This window comes from Schistocerca nitens, chromosome 6 (genome assembly GCF_023898315.1).
Source record: "Schistocerca nitens isolate TAMUIC-IGC-003100 chromosome 6, iqSchNite1.1, whole genome shotgun sequence".
NCBI lineage: Eukaryota > Metazoa > Arthropoda > Insecta > Orthoptera > Acrididae > Schistocerca > Schistocerca nitens.
Genome location: NC_064619.1, coordinates 497954478 through 497970159, shown reverse-complemented (window position 1 = coordinate 497970159; position 15682 = coordinate 497954478). Strand labels below are relative to the sequence as shown.

General features: G+C 44.1%; 1 protein-coding gene across 1 annotated transcript in view; it reads left to right on the top strand.

Annotated features, from left to right (window-relative positions):
• Positions 1 to 10638, top strand: part of LOC126262359 (adenylyltransferase and sulfurtransferase MOCS3) — a 175106-nt gene extending 164468 nt beyond the window's left edge. The window contains exon 9 of the mRNA XM_049958944.1: positions 10427 to 10638. Within this exon, the coding sequence (XP_049814901.1) occupies positions 10427 to 10578 (152 nt within the window). The 3' untranslated portion in view covers positions 10579 to 10638. The remainder of the gene's footprint in view (positions 1 to 10426) is intronic.
• Positions 10639 to 15682: the final 5044 nt, after the last annotated feature.

Below are 15682 nucleotides of genomic sequence, written 5' to 3'. Positions count from 1 at the left end.
AGGTGTAATTCCCAATCAAACTTAAAAAATTTTTCTATCAGCTCCCTCAAGGTAAATATGACTTTCCGACATATTACATTAATATGACACTTACCAAAGATTTTCACACATGTACACATCAAAACATTTCTAAGAAGCAATTTCAGTTGCTAAGATGAACATCAACAAAAGCAAAACGAGGATAATGGAATGTAGTCAAATTAAATCGGGTGATGCTGAGGGGATTAGATTAGTAAATGAGACACTTAAAGTAGTAAAGGAGTTTTGCTATTTAGGGAGCAAAATAACTGATGATGGTCGAAGTAGAGAGGATATAAAATGTAGACTGGCAATGGCAAGGAAATCGTTTCTGAAGAAGAGAAATTTGTTAACATCGAGTATAGATTTAAGTGTCAGGAAGTCGTTTCTGAAAGTATTTGTATGGAGTGTAGCCATGTATGGATGTGAAACATGGACGATAACCAGTTTGGACAAGAAGAGAATAGAAGCTTTTGAAATGTGGTGCTACAGAAGAATGCTGAAGATAAGGTGGGTAGATCACGTAACTAATGAGGAGGTATTGAGTAGGATTGGGGAGAAGAGGAGTTTGTGGCACAACTTGACTAGAAGAAGGGATCGGTTGGTAGGACATGTTTTGAGGCATCAAGGGATCACAAATTTAGCATTGGAGGGCAGCGTGGAGGGTAAAAATCGTAGAGGGAGACCAAGAGATCAATACACTAAGCAGATTCAGAAGGATGTAGGTAGCAGTAGGTACTGGAAGATGAAGAAGCTTGCACAGGATAGAGTAGCATGGAGAGCTGCATCAAACCAGTCTCAGGACTGAAGACCACAACAAACAAGATACTATTGTGAATTGTGTTTTATTCATCTGGTGACTTATATTTGCAATCCATTTGGTTTGCGTACAGGAGACGTATCAAAAATTTATAAAACAGTTACAATGATTTTTACATTAATAAATAATAGCACTATAATAAATAATAGCAGTATAAAGATATTTCTTGGAATGTGTAACACATTGTATCCAGATCAAATTTCTGGTTTGTTCCACATGAATTCATCCACTGAGTAATAACACTTCATTGTCAGTACCTCGTATAGCTTTCTTTTAAGTGAACCTAAATTCATCTGCATCAACTTGTTCTCTTTTAATTTGTTACGAATTTTCATTCCCATGTATTGAGGTCCCTGGGCAAACAGTCTGAGGCAGTGGGTGGGGAGCATAAAATTTTCTTTGTTTCGAGTATCATGTGAATGGACAAAATGGTTTCCCTCAAATAATTCATGTCTGGTGTGCAAAAATATAATAATCTCATATATGTATAAGGATGGCAGAGTTAATATTTTAAGTTTTCTAAATAATGGTCGACATGGTTCTTTGTGATTTGCAGTGCACATATTTCAAATGATTTTTTCTGTATTTTTAGTATCCGCACTATATTTGTCAAGTTACCCCAATAAACAGTACCATACCTAATAATGGATTTGAAGTAGCTTATATATGCTACCTTTTGTGTGTCCTTGTCAGTTGCAGTTCATAATATTTGCATTGCAAATGAAAAGCTGCTCAGTTTGTTTGCCAGGTATTCAGTGTGTGCCTGCCAGCTCAAATTTTTATTTACATTTAAACCTAAGAATTTGACTGAGTCAACTTCTATAACTTGGTTTTTGTGGGCATTCTTAATCTTACAATATAGGCTTTCACGGCCGGTGTTGTCTTCAGTAGAAACTTGCGGGCTGAGAGGCCGTGGTCGATGTATACAATTTCCACCTAACATTTCGTCTCCATCTGCAGGAGACACCTGTTTACTTCATCTATGATGCTTTTCCCCTGCTGAAAACGAAATTGATTGTTTAGAATAACAGAATATTTTGCAATGAAGTTTTTTATTTGTACAGCAGCAAGTTTTTCATATATTTTAGATAGGGCCGGGAGAATCAAGATAGGACAATAATTTCCCATGATCTCTCTTGATCCCTTCTTGAAGAGTGGTTTGACTTCAGCATATTTCAGTACCTCTGGGGAACAGCTCTCTTCAAGACATTGATTTATTATTTGAGCTAGTGGTTTTGCAATTCTGTTGTGTACCATTTTAATAACTTTGGTGGTTATTCCATCCTAACCTGCAGATTTTTTGTTTCTTAATGTTAGAATAGCATTTTCTACATCCTTCACAGAAACTTTTAAAAATTTTGTAAAGTTTTCAGAGTTTTCACCTAGGCCAAAGGGATTTACTTTGTTGTGATAATCTGTTACATCTACATTGACTTTGCTACATTTATAAAAAATTCATTAAAGTACTCTGGTATTTGAGTTGGATTTACAATAGTATTTCCTCTGGTGTCAATTATTGAAATTTCTTGGTTACAAGCTTTAACACCTAACTCAGTTTTAATGACTGACCACACAGCCTTTTTCTTATTTTTATGATTTAAAATTAGCCTGTTTTTTGCCAGTTGTTTTGCTGCTCTGGCAACTCTTTTAAATATGGTTTTATAGAGTCTAACATATTTAATGAAATCAATATCTTTATTATATTTTAGTTCTCTGTGCAGTTGCCTTTTCCTTACTCTGGAAATTTTTATGCCCCAGCACTTTACTTTATTTGTTATTTTATTGCTGCAGAGTCTAGGTGGAAATGTTTCATTAAAGACACCAAGAAAACTGTTTAGGAATTTCTCAAAGTTTTCGTCTCTTGAGTTACAATGATCAAAAGGCTATGTTTTCTGTTTTAGCTTCTCACTAAATGTTAGCACGTTTTCTTTACTAAAGTTCCTGCTCATATAGGTTCTCATACATGAAATGTTCCTGTCTGTCTGTGGCAGCTCAATGAAAAATGCACAGTTATCTGAAATACCTAGATATAGACAAAATTTTCACACATCTTCATGTACATAATTAGTTAGAACATTGTCAATACATGTTGCTGATTGCTCATTGTCTCTGGTAGATTCAAAGAAATTCAGTTTGAAACTGTAGTAACACTGTTCACGTTTACGTCACACTTCACTTAGCGTAGACCGGGACTGTGTCCTAGGCATGGCCGATGTTAACTGACTGGGCACGGCCCATACTGCCAGAGTTGTTGTTGTTGTTATGCCGGCAGAGGTCGCGTCCGAATTCTCGCGTGCCATCTGGTGGACGGGACTCTACTTGCGGCAACTACCGTCTGTGACGCGCCGTGCCAATGTGCGCCTCCCGCGATCTTTCTGGTGGCTACTGCACTCCTCCTCCTTCGGGGGGTGAAGTCACTGTGATCCACTGCGTCGGAAGGTGGAGCGTTGGGCAGGAGTGATGACCCCCACATCCATTGGATGGCCGGAGTCGAGGAGAACTGCCAACCCTCGAGCCGGAACCTTTGAATACGGCTGGAAGTGACCCACACGAAGAGGCCCCCGTCGTCCCACAACCGGAGCCTGGGACAGAACGGGCGACAAGCTGTCGAACTCCAGATCCTGTTCCACCTCGGAAGGGGCAAGACCCAGTGGTGGGGACGAAGGGGAAGGGACGACCACAGGTGAACCAGCCTCCTAAGAAACCGGGCCTGCTAGGGGGGCCGGCTCTTGCTGGGGCATCTCGAACGATGGCGATGCCGGTGCTGGAGCTACTGGAGGCTGCCAAGGCTGAGAACCATCGCAGTGCGGCAGAGTCACAGCGGGGAGAGGAGGTAACGTCCCCTGTGAAACCAACACAGGTGCTGGCAATGGGGAAGCCGGTGTCCGAGAGGTCAGAGGGTGGGTGCCCGAACGTGGACGTAGCTGATTTTGGTGACGATGTACCACCCGGTCCCCCGCCTGCAAGGTATAGAGCCGGCGGCCATTTCGGCGCAGGACCACTGCCGGTATCCAACGTGGATTGCGACCAAACCCACAGGCCCAGACCGACATACGCAGTGGAAAACCAGGTACTCTGTTTTGTGAAGACTGGCGAGGACCAGGCCGGAGGAGGTGCAGCAGAGTCCTAGGTTGACGCCCATGGAGGAGCTCTGCGGGGCTGCGTTCTCCCATTGGTGTGGTCTGGTATGCCGTCAAGAAAAATGTCAATGCTTCCTCCGCAGGAAATTCGTGCACATACTTTTTCATCTGCGTCTTAAATGTGCGCACCATGCGCTCGGCTTCCCCATTCGATTGTGGATGGAAGGGGGGAGAGCAAACATGCCGAATACCGAAGCGCCTACAAAAATCCTGGAAGGTCTGCGAAATAAACTGCGGTCCATTGTCCGAGACCAGGGTGATTGGCAGACCTTCCACAGAAAAGATTTTTGCTAGTGCCTGGATGGCAACTTCTGAAGTGGTTGAGGAGCAGCGAACCACATATGGGAAGCGGGAATAAGCATCAATGACAATGAGCCAAAAGCCATTGAGAAACGGGCCCGCAAAATCGATGTGAACACGTTCCCATGATTGGGTTGCCGGCAGCCATGAAGAGAACGCTACCCTGGGAGATGCTTGTTGGCTCGCACACTGGGAACAGGCGGCCACCAAGTGCTCAATTTCTCTGTCAATACCGGGCCAGTACACATGTCTGCGAGCCAAGGTTTTAGTACGGGAAACACCCCAGTGCCCCGCGTGTAATAACATGAGGACCTCCCTTCGTAAACTTGCAGGAACAACCACGCAAGGAGCTGTATCATCGGTAGCCAAAAGGAGAACTCCTTCCAAGACCGAGAGGCGGTCTCGTAGAAGAAAATAATTACAAAGAGGGTCCGAGGCCCGGCCCGGAGGGCGGGATGACCACCCCTGCTGAATGAGGCGAATACTTGCTGGAGAACCGGCGACTCGAGAACTAGTGATCGGGAAGTCATCAACCGCTTGGCGGGACGCCACATCCAAATGAAAACACATAATCTCTTCTCGATCGAACGTAGGATCCGGGCCCCCGGAAGACGGGAAAGAGCATTGGCGTTGGCATGCTGTCCTGTAGGGCGAAAATGAATGTCATAATGGTACTTAGAGAGGAACAAGGCCCAGCGCTGTAGTCTGTGGGCCGCCCTATCCGGAATCTGAGAGGCGGGATCAAATAACAATATTAACGGCTTTTGGTCAGTGATTAACTGAAACTTCGTGCCATACAAGAAAGGGTGAAACTTGGTAACAGCGTAGACAATGGCCAAAGCCTCTTTTTCCACCTGGGAGTAATGGGCCTGCGCGGGACTAAGCGTTTTAGACGCAAATGCCAGTGGTTGCTCGGAACCATCTGCGTTGCGATGGGCCAGGACCGCCCCCACCCCATACTGCGAAGCATCTGTAGCCAGGACCAACGGCTTATGGGGATCAAAAGTAGTCAAACAAGGGGCTGACGTGAGGAGGCCCTTCAACAAGGTGAACGCTCGCTCGCATGCAGGCGAACAATCAAAAGGAACACCCTTGTGCAGAAGGCAGTACAGGGGGTGGGCTGTAGTGGAAGCCCTGGGAATGAACCGCTGGTAATAGGCTATCTTGCCTAAAAAAGCTTGTAACTCTTTCAGCGAAGCGGGCCGAGGAAGGTTGACGATACCTTGGACCAAACTTCCTAGTGGCTGGATGCCGTGCCGAGAGATGGTGTAACCCACATACTCAATGGACGGTTGGAAGAAGGTTGACTTATGCAGGTTGCAATGCAAGCCCACAGACCTGAATTTGAGAAAGAGGGTGCGAAGGTTGTGCAAGTGTTCCTTCGTGCTGCGGCCTGTGACGATTATGTCATCCAGGTAATTAATACAATGAGGGATTGTCGACGTGACATGCTCAAGATAACGCTGGAATATTGCCGGGGCACTGGATATTCCAAAGGCCAACCGCTGGTATTGGTAAAGGCCAAACGGGGTGTTGACGACCGCCAGCCGTTTGGAGTCCTCATCAAGTGGTATCTGATGATAAGCCTCCGACAGATCAATTTTCGAAAAATATTGGCCTCCCGCCACGGCGGAGAACAATTCATCAGCACGAGGCAAAGGATAGGTGTCCACCACCAATTGGGAATTAATGGTGGCCTTGAAATCGCCACAAAGACGTAATTTTCCCGAGGGCTTCCTTACAATAATGAGGGGCGAAGCCCACTCACTGGAAGAAATGGGAAGAACGACCCCTAGGGCTGTCAGCCGGTCTAGCTCTTCCTTTACCTGAGGGCGGAGAGCCAAGGGGATCTGCCTCGCGCGTAGAAAACGTGGGCGAGCCGACGCCTTCAACGTTAAGTGAGCTTCAAAATCTGAAACACGCCCCAGGCCCTCCTCAAAAATATCTGGAAAGTCTGAGATCAAAGATTCCAATGATTGATAGGGAACGTCTTCGGAGACCAACTGTATGGTGTCAGCGATAGAAAAACCGAAAGCTTGAAAGGCATCCAGGCCAAAAAAGGTTAGCGGAGCTCGCATCACTGACAACAATAAAAGTAATAGGCCGAGTGACTGATTTGTAAGTCACATCAGTAGTGAATTGACCCAGTAGGGGAATGAACTGTTTACAATAACCGCGTAGACGCCGGTAAACTGGCACCAATGGGGGCGATCCAAGGTCGGAATAAGTTTGTGCATTCAACAACGAAACTGCCGCGCCCGTATCTACTTGCAGTTGTAACCGGCGCGACCGAACCGACACCTCGATAAAGAGTTTGCATGCCGATGCGTCGGGAGCCTGGCCCGATGAAACTTCCTGAATGTCAACGTCCATGTCCTCTGTACCTGCTTCCTTTGATTCTTTTGAGGCTGAGCGGCAAACTTTAGCAACGTGACCTTTTTTATTACATTTGCGACAAACGGCCCAACGCTGGGGGCACTCTGACTGATCATGATGTATATAGCACGACGCACAGGACTGCAACAGGGGCTGGCAGCCGGAATTCTGTTTACGCGCCGTGCGGGAGCGGCCGTAACGGCCGGATTGTACCGCTCACACGTCATCCACCCAGGACACAGTGGATGCGGCCGCGCCGCCCTGAACCTCCGCGACGTCGCACCACGCTTCCAGCTGTTGACCTGCTGCGTGAGAGACTTCATACAATTGAGCAATGGACAGGACTTCCTCGAGGGAAGGGTCTTCTAACTGCAGGGCCCGTTGCCGGACCTCCCTATCAGGGGCCGAACGAACAATGACGTCGCGTACCATAACGTGGGCATACGACTCTCGCGACTGCTCCGTGACAAAATGACACTTGCAACTAAGACCGTGCAGGGTAGCGGCCCACGCCTGGTAAGACTGATGGGGCTGCTTCTTGCATTGATAGAACTCGACCCTAGCCGCCACAACATGCATGCGGCGGCGATAATATGAAGACAGCAATGAACACAATGCGTCAAAAGACAAGGACGAGGGTTCCTGCAACGGCGCTAGCTGCTGCAAAACTTGATACAGCGAGGGAGATATCCAAGACAAGAAGAGAGCACGACATACCTCCACATCGGCAACATGAAACGCCTGGAAATGCTGCCGAAGGTGATGTTCATATGCGTCCCAATCCTCTGCCGTCTCGTTATACGGGGGAAAGGGAGGAGGGAAGTGCGCCGGAGCAGACAGCGTGGAGAGCAACGCCGGAAGCACTTGTTTCATGGTGGCCATGAGCTCCGTCTGCTGCGCAACCAAAACTCGCACTAAATCCTCCATGCCGTGGAGAAGCTGCGAAACCGGAGCAACGACGCAACACGCGAAAGAACGACCCTACTCGTCGCCAATTGTGTAGTAACACTGTTCACGTTTACGTCGCACTTCACTTAGCGTAGATCGGGACTGTGTCCTAGGCATGGCCGATGTTAACTGACTGGGCACGGCCCGTGCTGCCGGAGTTGTTGTTGTTGTTGTTGTTGTTGTTATGCCGGCAGAGGTCGCGTCCGAATTCTCGCGTGCCCTCTGGTGGACGGGACTCTACTTGCGGCAACTACCGTCCGTGACACGCCATGCCAATGTGCGCCTCCTGCGATCTTTCTGGTTGCTACTGCAGAAACCATATTTCTTTACTAACTCATTGAATCTTGAAGCATGGCTACTATCAAATGTGATATCAATATTAAAATCAGCAGCTAAGACAATTTTTTTTCTCTACAAAGGTCTTCTAGCATAATTTGAAGCTTATAAAAGAATAGTTCCATTGTTTATGTCCCTGGAATTCTGTCTATTGAGATTATTCTAACCTTTGCTAGTGAGTCCACTTTTTCTGCACAACAGCTCTCAAACTCACATTCTTCATTTAAATAATTAAAACAGATTCTGTTCTCAAAATTTATATCACTATGTACAATTATACATGAGCCTTGATGTGGCTTGTTTCTTCTGCAAAAGCTATATGCTAATACGAAGTTCCCTATTCTGCTTAGAATTTTAATTGTGTCCTCAGTAAACCAGTGCTCATTTAAACAAACAACTCTAATCTTTGCACATTCTGACAGAATGATTTCCAATTCATCTATTGTGGAGCTTTTATTGTTCAAAGCATCAGTGTTTAAACCATTTACATTCCAGGGAATAACATACCTACTTTGACTATTAGTTATAGGCTTTAGCATATTTCTTGCAAGATAATGGTTTGGTTTTGTCTTTCTTAATGCTACACAAGTTTTTTCACCCTTGTCGCTACTTATCAGTTTCCCTTATTTTTTATGACCTGGCAAGTATCTATGAACATCTTGCTGAATGAAACTTCCTGGCAGATTAAAACTGTGTGCCGGACCGAGACTCGAACTCGGGACCTTTGCCTTTCGCGGGCAAGTGCTCTACCACCTGAGCAACCCAAGCACGACTCACGCCCCTTCCTCACAGCTTTACTTCTGCCAGTACCTCGTCTCCTACCTTCCAAACTTTACAGAAGCTCTCCTGCAGCAGATAGTTGCTACTCACCATGCAGCGGAGATGCTGAGTTGCAGATAGGCACAACAAAAGGACTGTCAAACAGTATTGTGAAAAGTGTAGTTGCTGCTCACTGTATAGTGGAGATGCTGAGTTGCAGACAGGCACAACAAAAAGACGGTCAGAAAATGAGCTTCTGCACAACAAGCCCTTTGTCGGAGGGAGAACACACACACACACACACACACACACACACACACGACCGCAGTCTCTGGCTGTCAAGGTCTGTCTGGCCTCAGCAGCTAGCGACCGTAGTCGTGTGTCTGAGCTGCGTGTTGTCTTGTTCCGATAAATGCCTTTTTGGCCAAAAGCTTACATGTTTAACAGTATTTCTGTTGTGCCTATCTGGGACCCAGTATCTCTGCTATAAGGTGAGTAGTAATCTATCCTTTTTATGATATTTGTCATTATTTCATTCTGGAGTTTCAATAGTTTCTATCTGAGAGATGATACAATAGTATAATTAATAATTTCATGATACACTGAGGTGATGAAAGTCATGGGATCCCTCCTAATATCATATTGGACCTCCTCCTGCCCAGTGCAGTGCAGCTGGTAGATGTGGCATGGACACAACAAGTTGTTGGAAACCCCTGCAGAATTATTGAGCCATCTGCTTCCATTGCCATCCATAACTGCAAAAGTGTTGGCGGTGCAGGATTTGGTGCACGAACTGATCTCTTGATTATGTCCCATAAATGTTAGAAGGGATTCATGTTGGGCGATCTGATCAACCAAATCATTAGCTCAAATTGTCCAGGATGTTCTTCAAACCAATCATGAATAATTTTGACTTGGTGACAAGTCATCCATAAAAATTAAATTATTGTTGGGGAACGTGGAGTCCATTAATGGCTGCAAATGGTCTCTAAGCAGCCAAACATAACCATTTACAGTCAATGATCAGTTTAGTCTGAACGGAGAACACAGTCCATTCCATGTAAACTCAGCCCACACCACTATGGAGCCACCAGCAGCTTGCACAGTGCCTTTTTTGGGTTGATGGCTTTGTGTGGTCTGAGCCACACTTGAACGCTACCATCAGCTCTTACCAACTGAAATTGGGATTCATCTGATGAGGCCATGGTTGTCCAGTCATATAGGATCCAACTGATATAGCCAAGAGCCCAAGAGATTCACTGCAGTCCACATCATACTGTTAGCAAAGACACTTGTGTCAATCGTCTGCTACCACAAACCATTAATGCCAAATTTTCCTGCACTGTCCTAACAGATACGTTCAGTATATGCTCCACATTGATTTCTGCAGTTATTTCACATAGTGTTGCTTGTCTGTTACCACTGACAGCTCTACACAAACACCAGTGCTGTCGATTGTTGATTGCTGGCTGGCTGAAGCCAGACTGCTAGAGACTGTGGTCATATATGTGTGTGGGGGTGGGGCGCATGCTCGCTTGCACCCTTGTGTGTCCGTTGTCTATTTTTGACGAAGGCCTAGATTGGCCAAAAGCTTATTTTGTGACAGTATTTTTGGTGGCCTATCTGTGAATCAGCATCTTCACTATATGGTTAGTAGCAAGTATCCTTTTCATAATATTGTTACATTCCATCCTGGATTTTCCATTGTTTGATTTTGTTTCTGTTGCAGTTATTGTAGTCTGTCGCCGTGGGAATGCTTCACAGAAAGGTGTTATTAAACTGAAAGAACACCTAACAGAAGAGGCAGTGACAATACGGGACATTATAGGAGGCCTGCATGGTTGGGCAAATGATGTGGACAAGTTGTTTCCTGTTTACTGATGTCATGCATGCACTTGTTGTTATACGAAAATAAATGGTGGAAGCCTTTTATTCAAACAACCAAGATTATTTTTAAATACAAATAAAATTTCCTGACAGAGCTACTTGGAGGGTTACTTTAGCAAAAAAAAATGTGATTCCTAAATTACACTTTCCCATGGCAGAGAATTAACCAAATTGTACAAGGTATACAACTTTGCTTCTGCCATTTTTCCCCAACATTTGAGGCTTTAATGAAACAAGTTGATTACACATGTATTATTCAAAGTATTTTCCATCGCTGGCCACTACTTTCTCCCATCTTTTGGGCAGTGTATGAATCCCACGTTGAAAAAATTGTTCGTCTTTTGAAGCGATCCACGAATCGATCTAATTTGTGGCTCCTTCATGAGATTGGAAGTGTTGGTCAGCCAGGCCATGCACCATTGATCTAAACAGGTGATAGTCAGAGGGAGCAATGTCTGGAGAATACAACATGTGGGGTATGACTTCCCATTTTAACATTTCCAAGTATGTTTTGACCTCTTTTGCAACATGGGGTCGAGCGAAATCATGCTGCAAAATCACTTTATCGTGCCTCTCGCTGTAATGCGGCAGTTTGTCATTTAATGCTCTGCTCAAACGCATTAATTGTGTTCAATAATGAGCACCTGTGATTGTTTCACTTAGTTTTAACACCTCATAGTACATGACGCCGAGCTGGTCCCACCAAATACAGAGCATGATCTTGAAGCCACGTGGTAGCATGGCCGGGATGTCCTCATGATTTTTTTGCATTTAGGGTTACCATAATGAACCCATTTTTCATCCCTGGTCATAATGCGATGCAGAAATCCCTTCCGTTTTTGCCTCTGAAGCAACTGTTCACAAACACACAAACGCCGTTGAATGTCTCGTGGTTTCCGCTCACATGGGACCCAAGTTCCTTCTTTCTCAATCATTCCCATAGCCTTGAGACATTTTGAAATGGCTTGCTGTGTCACTCCCACTAATTGTGCCAATTCTTCTTGAGTTTGACACGAGTCTGCACTCAACAATGTCTCCAATTCTGCATCTTCAATAACATTCTCTCTTCCACCACTATGCCGGTCTACGACATTAAAATCACCATTCTTGAAGTGTTGAAACCATCCAAGATACATTCTTTCACTAGTAGCGTCTTTACCATACGTACTTGAGAGCATTCGATGAAGCTCAGCTGCTGTTTTCTTCATATTGAAACAAAACAGTAACAGCTCCCACAAATGATGATAATTAGGCTCGAAAACTGACATTTTCAATCAAGAACAACTTTATGATGCAGACACAAATCGACAAATGTTTGAATGAGGTTATGTTGACCGAGGTCCAAGCTAACTGCCTGACGTCTGTGATCTGTTTCTTTCAGCCACTACTTACCATTGTCACCATCTGTCGGCAAACAGCAGAAGCAGAGTTGTACACCTTTTAGTTTCCCATGTCAACATGCATAACACACCTTATTTTTGCAGAGAACCAATCTCACTATCATTGCATATACACTTAACAGCTTTTCAAGAGAAACTACAGACACACAAATTTACAAGCAGCTGTAAACAAACTACATCCAGTAAGCATAAATTGAAACGAAATCAGGAAACATACATTATTACACAATAAACATACGTAATTAAGGAATATATAAATAAACAATAAAAGTCAGATTTCTGTATTCAAAGTTAAAGGTGTTAATATAATAATAACTTTCTTAAATGGTCTGGGCATTTCCTTTTGTATCCTTGTTGTACATACTTCCTAATCTTAAGGATTTGTCTACATTTGTATACGTGGGATTTCTATGTAACTTACATTTACTTGTATCAATGGTACTGAGGTTTTGTGACTTATGTAACTTCCATTACACAAAATAATATTTAATATATATGTAAAAATACCAAAATATGTGTATTTGTAGAATGGAGTCTTCAGGTGTCATGTTAATATATGTTGGAAGGATGGTGCTGGATAGTTGGCTTTTTAAAATGTGTTTATTTTCTGTATTACAGGATCATCTGATACCTTGTTCATGTGTGTATTTGTGTTTGTTCATGAAACAGGGTGATTCACTTCAGAAAGCATTCCTCATTATGCACTGAAGTGACAAAAGTCATGGAATAGCAATATGCACGTATACAGATGACACATACAAAAGATATGAAAGGGTCATGCATTGCCAGAGCTGTCATTCGTACTTAGATGATTCATGTGAAAAGATTTCAGATGTTATTATGACCACCCGATGGTAATTATTAGATTTAATGCAGAGTGATGGTTGGAGCTGGATGTATGGGACATCCCATTTTTTAAATCATAAGGGAATTTCAAAATTTTGAGATCCACAGTGACAAGAGCATGCCAAGAATACCACATTATCTCGCAGCACGGACAACACAGTGACCAACAGCCTTCCCTTAACAATTGAGAGCGGCAGTGTTTGTGTGGAGTTGTCAGTGTTAACAGACAAACAACTCTGTGGGAAATAACTTCAGAAATCAATGACATATGATGAATCTCTCCTTTAGGACAGTGCAGCAAAATTTGCTATTAATGGACTGTGGTAACAGACAGCTGACATGAGTGCCCTTGCTAACAGCATGTCGTTGCTCGTGACCATATCAGCTGGACCCTAGATGACTGGAGAACCATGGCCTCATCAGATGAATCCCAATTTCAGTTGGTAAGAGCTGATGGTAGCGTTCAAGTGTGGCTCAGACCCCACAAAGCCATCAACCCAAAAAAGGCACTGTGCAAGCTGCTGGTGGCTCCATAGTGGTGTGAGCTGAGTTTACATGGAATGGACTGTGTTCTCCGTTCAGACTAATCTGATCATTGACTGCAAATGGTTATATTTGGCTGGTTAGAGACCATTTACAGCCATTAATGGACTCCACGTTCCCAAACAATGATTTAATTTTTATGGATGATAATGTGCCATGTCACCAAGCCAAAATTATTCATGATAGGTTTGAAGAACATCCTGGACAATTTGAGCGAATGATTTGGTTGATCAGTTTGCCCAACATGAAACCCTTCTAACATTTATTGGAAATAATCGAGAGATCAGTTCGAGCACAAAATCCTGCACTGCCAACACTTTTGCAATTATGGATGGCAATGGAGGCAGATGGCTCAATAAGTCTGCAGGGGTTTCCAACAACTTGTTGAGTCCATGCCACATCTACCAGCTGCACTGCACTGGGCAGGAGGAGGTCCAATATGATATTAGGAGGGATCCCATGACTTTCATCATCTCAGTGTATCATGAAATTATTAATTATACTATTATATCATCTCTGAGATAGAAACTATTGAAACTCCAGAATGAAATAATGACAAATATCATAAAAAGGATAGATTACTACTCACCTTATAGCAGAGATACTGAGTCCCAGATAGGCACAACAGAAATACTGTTAAACAAGTAAGCTTTTGGCTAAAAAGGCCCTCATCAGACCCAGACAACACGCAGCTCACACACAAATTACTGCTGAGGCCAGACAGACATCGACAGCCAGAGACTGTGGTCATGTGTGTGTGAGTTGCATTTGTGTGTGTGTGTGTGTGTGTGTGTGTGTGTGTGTGTGTGTGTGTGTGTGTGTTTGTTTGTTTGTGTTTGTTCTACCTCCGTCGAAGGCCTTGTTGGCCATAAGCTCATTTTCTGACAGTCTTCTTGTTGTGCCTGTCTGCAACTCAGCATCTCCACTATATGGTGAGTAGCAACTATCCTTCCCACCATTTTGTATGACAGTCTTTTTGTTGTGCCTATCTCCAACTCAGCATCTCTGCTATATGGTGAGCAGTAATCTATTCTTTTCACAATATTGTCTCTGAGATATAGCTGCACAAAAGACACAACTGTAAGAATAATCGTGTCCAGGATCTGGAGTATACACTTAAAACTACCTATATATGAGTGTATGTACAAGCAGTTATAGTGAACCATGATAAGTGAGAGATTGATTGTCTTTTGTAATGCATAACTTGCAAATGAAATTTAATGGAGGCCTGCAAGAGACAAACTTTCAGTAACATGTAAGTGACATAATTCAAATACAGTGGAAAATCAAGGATGGAATGTAACAATAAGAAGAAAAGTTGCTACTCATCATATAGCAGAGATACTGAGTCACAATAGGCACAACATCAAGACTGTCACAAGTAAGCCTTCGGCCAGTAAGGCCTTCATCAAAAATAGACAACACACCCATACACACACACACACACACACACACACACACACACACACAAATGCTACGCACACACACGAGTGCAGTCTCTGGTGACTCGGTGGTGGTAAGGAGGAGGGTGGGGTGGGGAGGGGAAGGAGTAGTAGGGTAGGGGTAGGGGACTGTGAAGTAGTGCTGATGGGGGAACGTGCAGGGCCAAGGTGGAGAGAGGGTTCACTTAGCCGCTGCAGCTACGAAAGGCGGGTGACCTTGAACGAGCTTCGCCTGGCTGCCGCCAGAGCTGGAGGATCGTACTCTAGTTTTAACAGAACGCGATCCGCTGCTAAAAATGCAGGAAGTGGCCGCCATTGCATTTATCAGGGCCCTTACTTCCGGCCGCGCCCATCTTATCAGTTACTTCGTCACTGCTCATGAGGCAGCTGCACGCTCATTCGACTCGAGGCAGCCGCACAGTACAGACAGCCATGCCTTACAGACGGAGGAGATATAGAAGATCAAGACTACCAGTGTACAAGAATGTAGACACATTTGACATGAAGCCTAAGCAAACTCAACAACAGCAATTGCTTGGAGGACCTATAACTTTTGTAGGATGTAAGATTAATTTTTCTTGCACGACTACAGAGGTTGTTAGTGGTAATTCTTGGCTTACAATTGCTTTACTACGAGGAGGTGATTCACCACTTGCAGGACTTGAGAGCTACAATGAGAGAGATATTATCAGCTACCGTACATTTTCTGTTGGCGTTATTCCAAACAAGAGTTATGGTAGTTGTATAGTAACAACAGACAAACCATTCTCTCTTTATACGAAGGTTAGGAGGTTAGACAGAGGGCAGGGGAGAGGGGAGGGCAAAGCAGTAAAGGAGAGAAGTAAAAAGACTGGATGCGATGGTGGA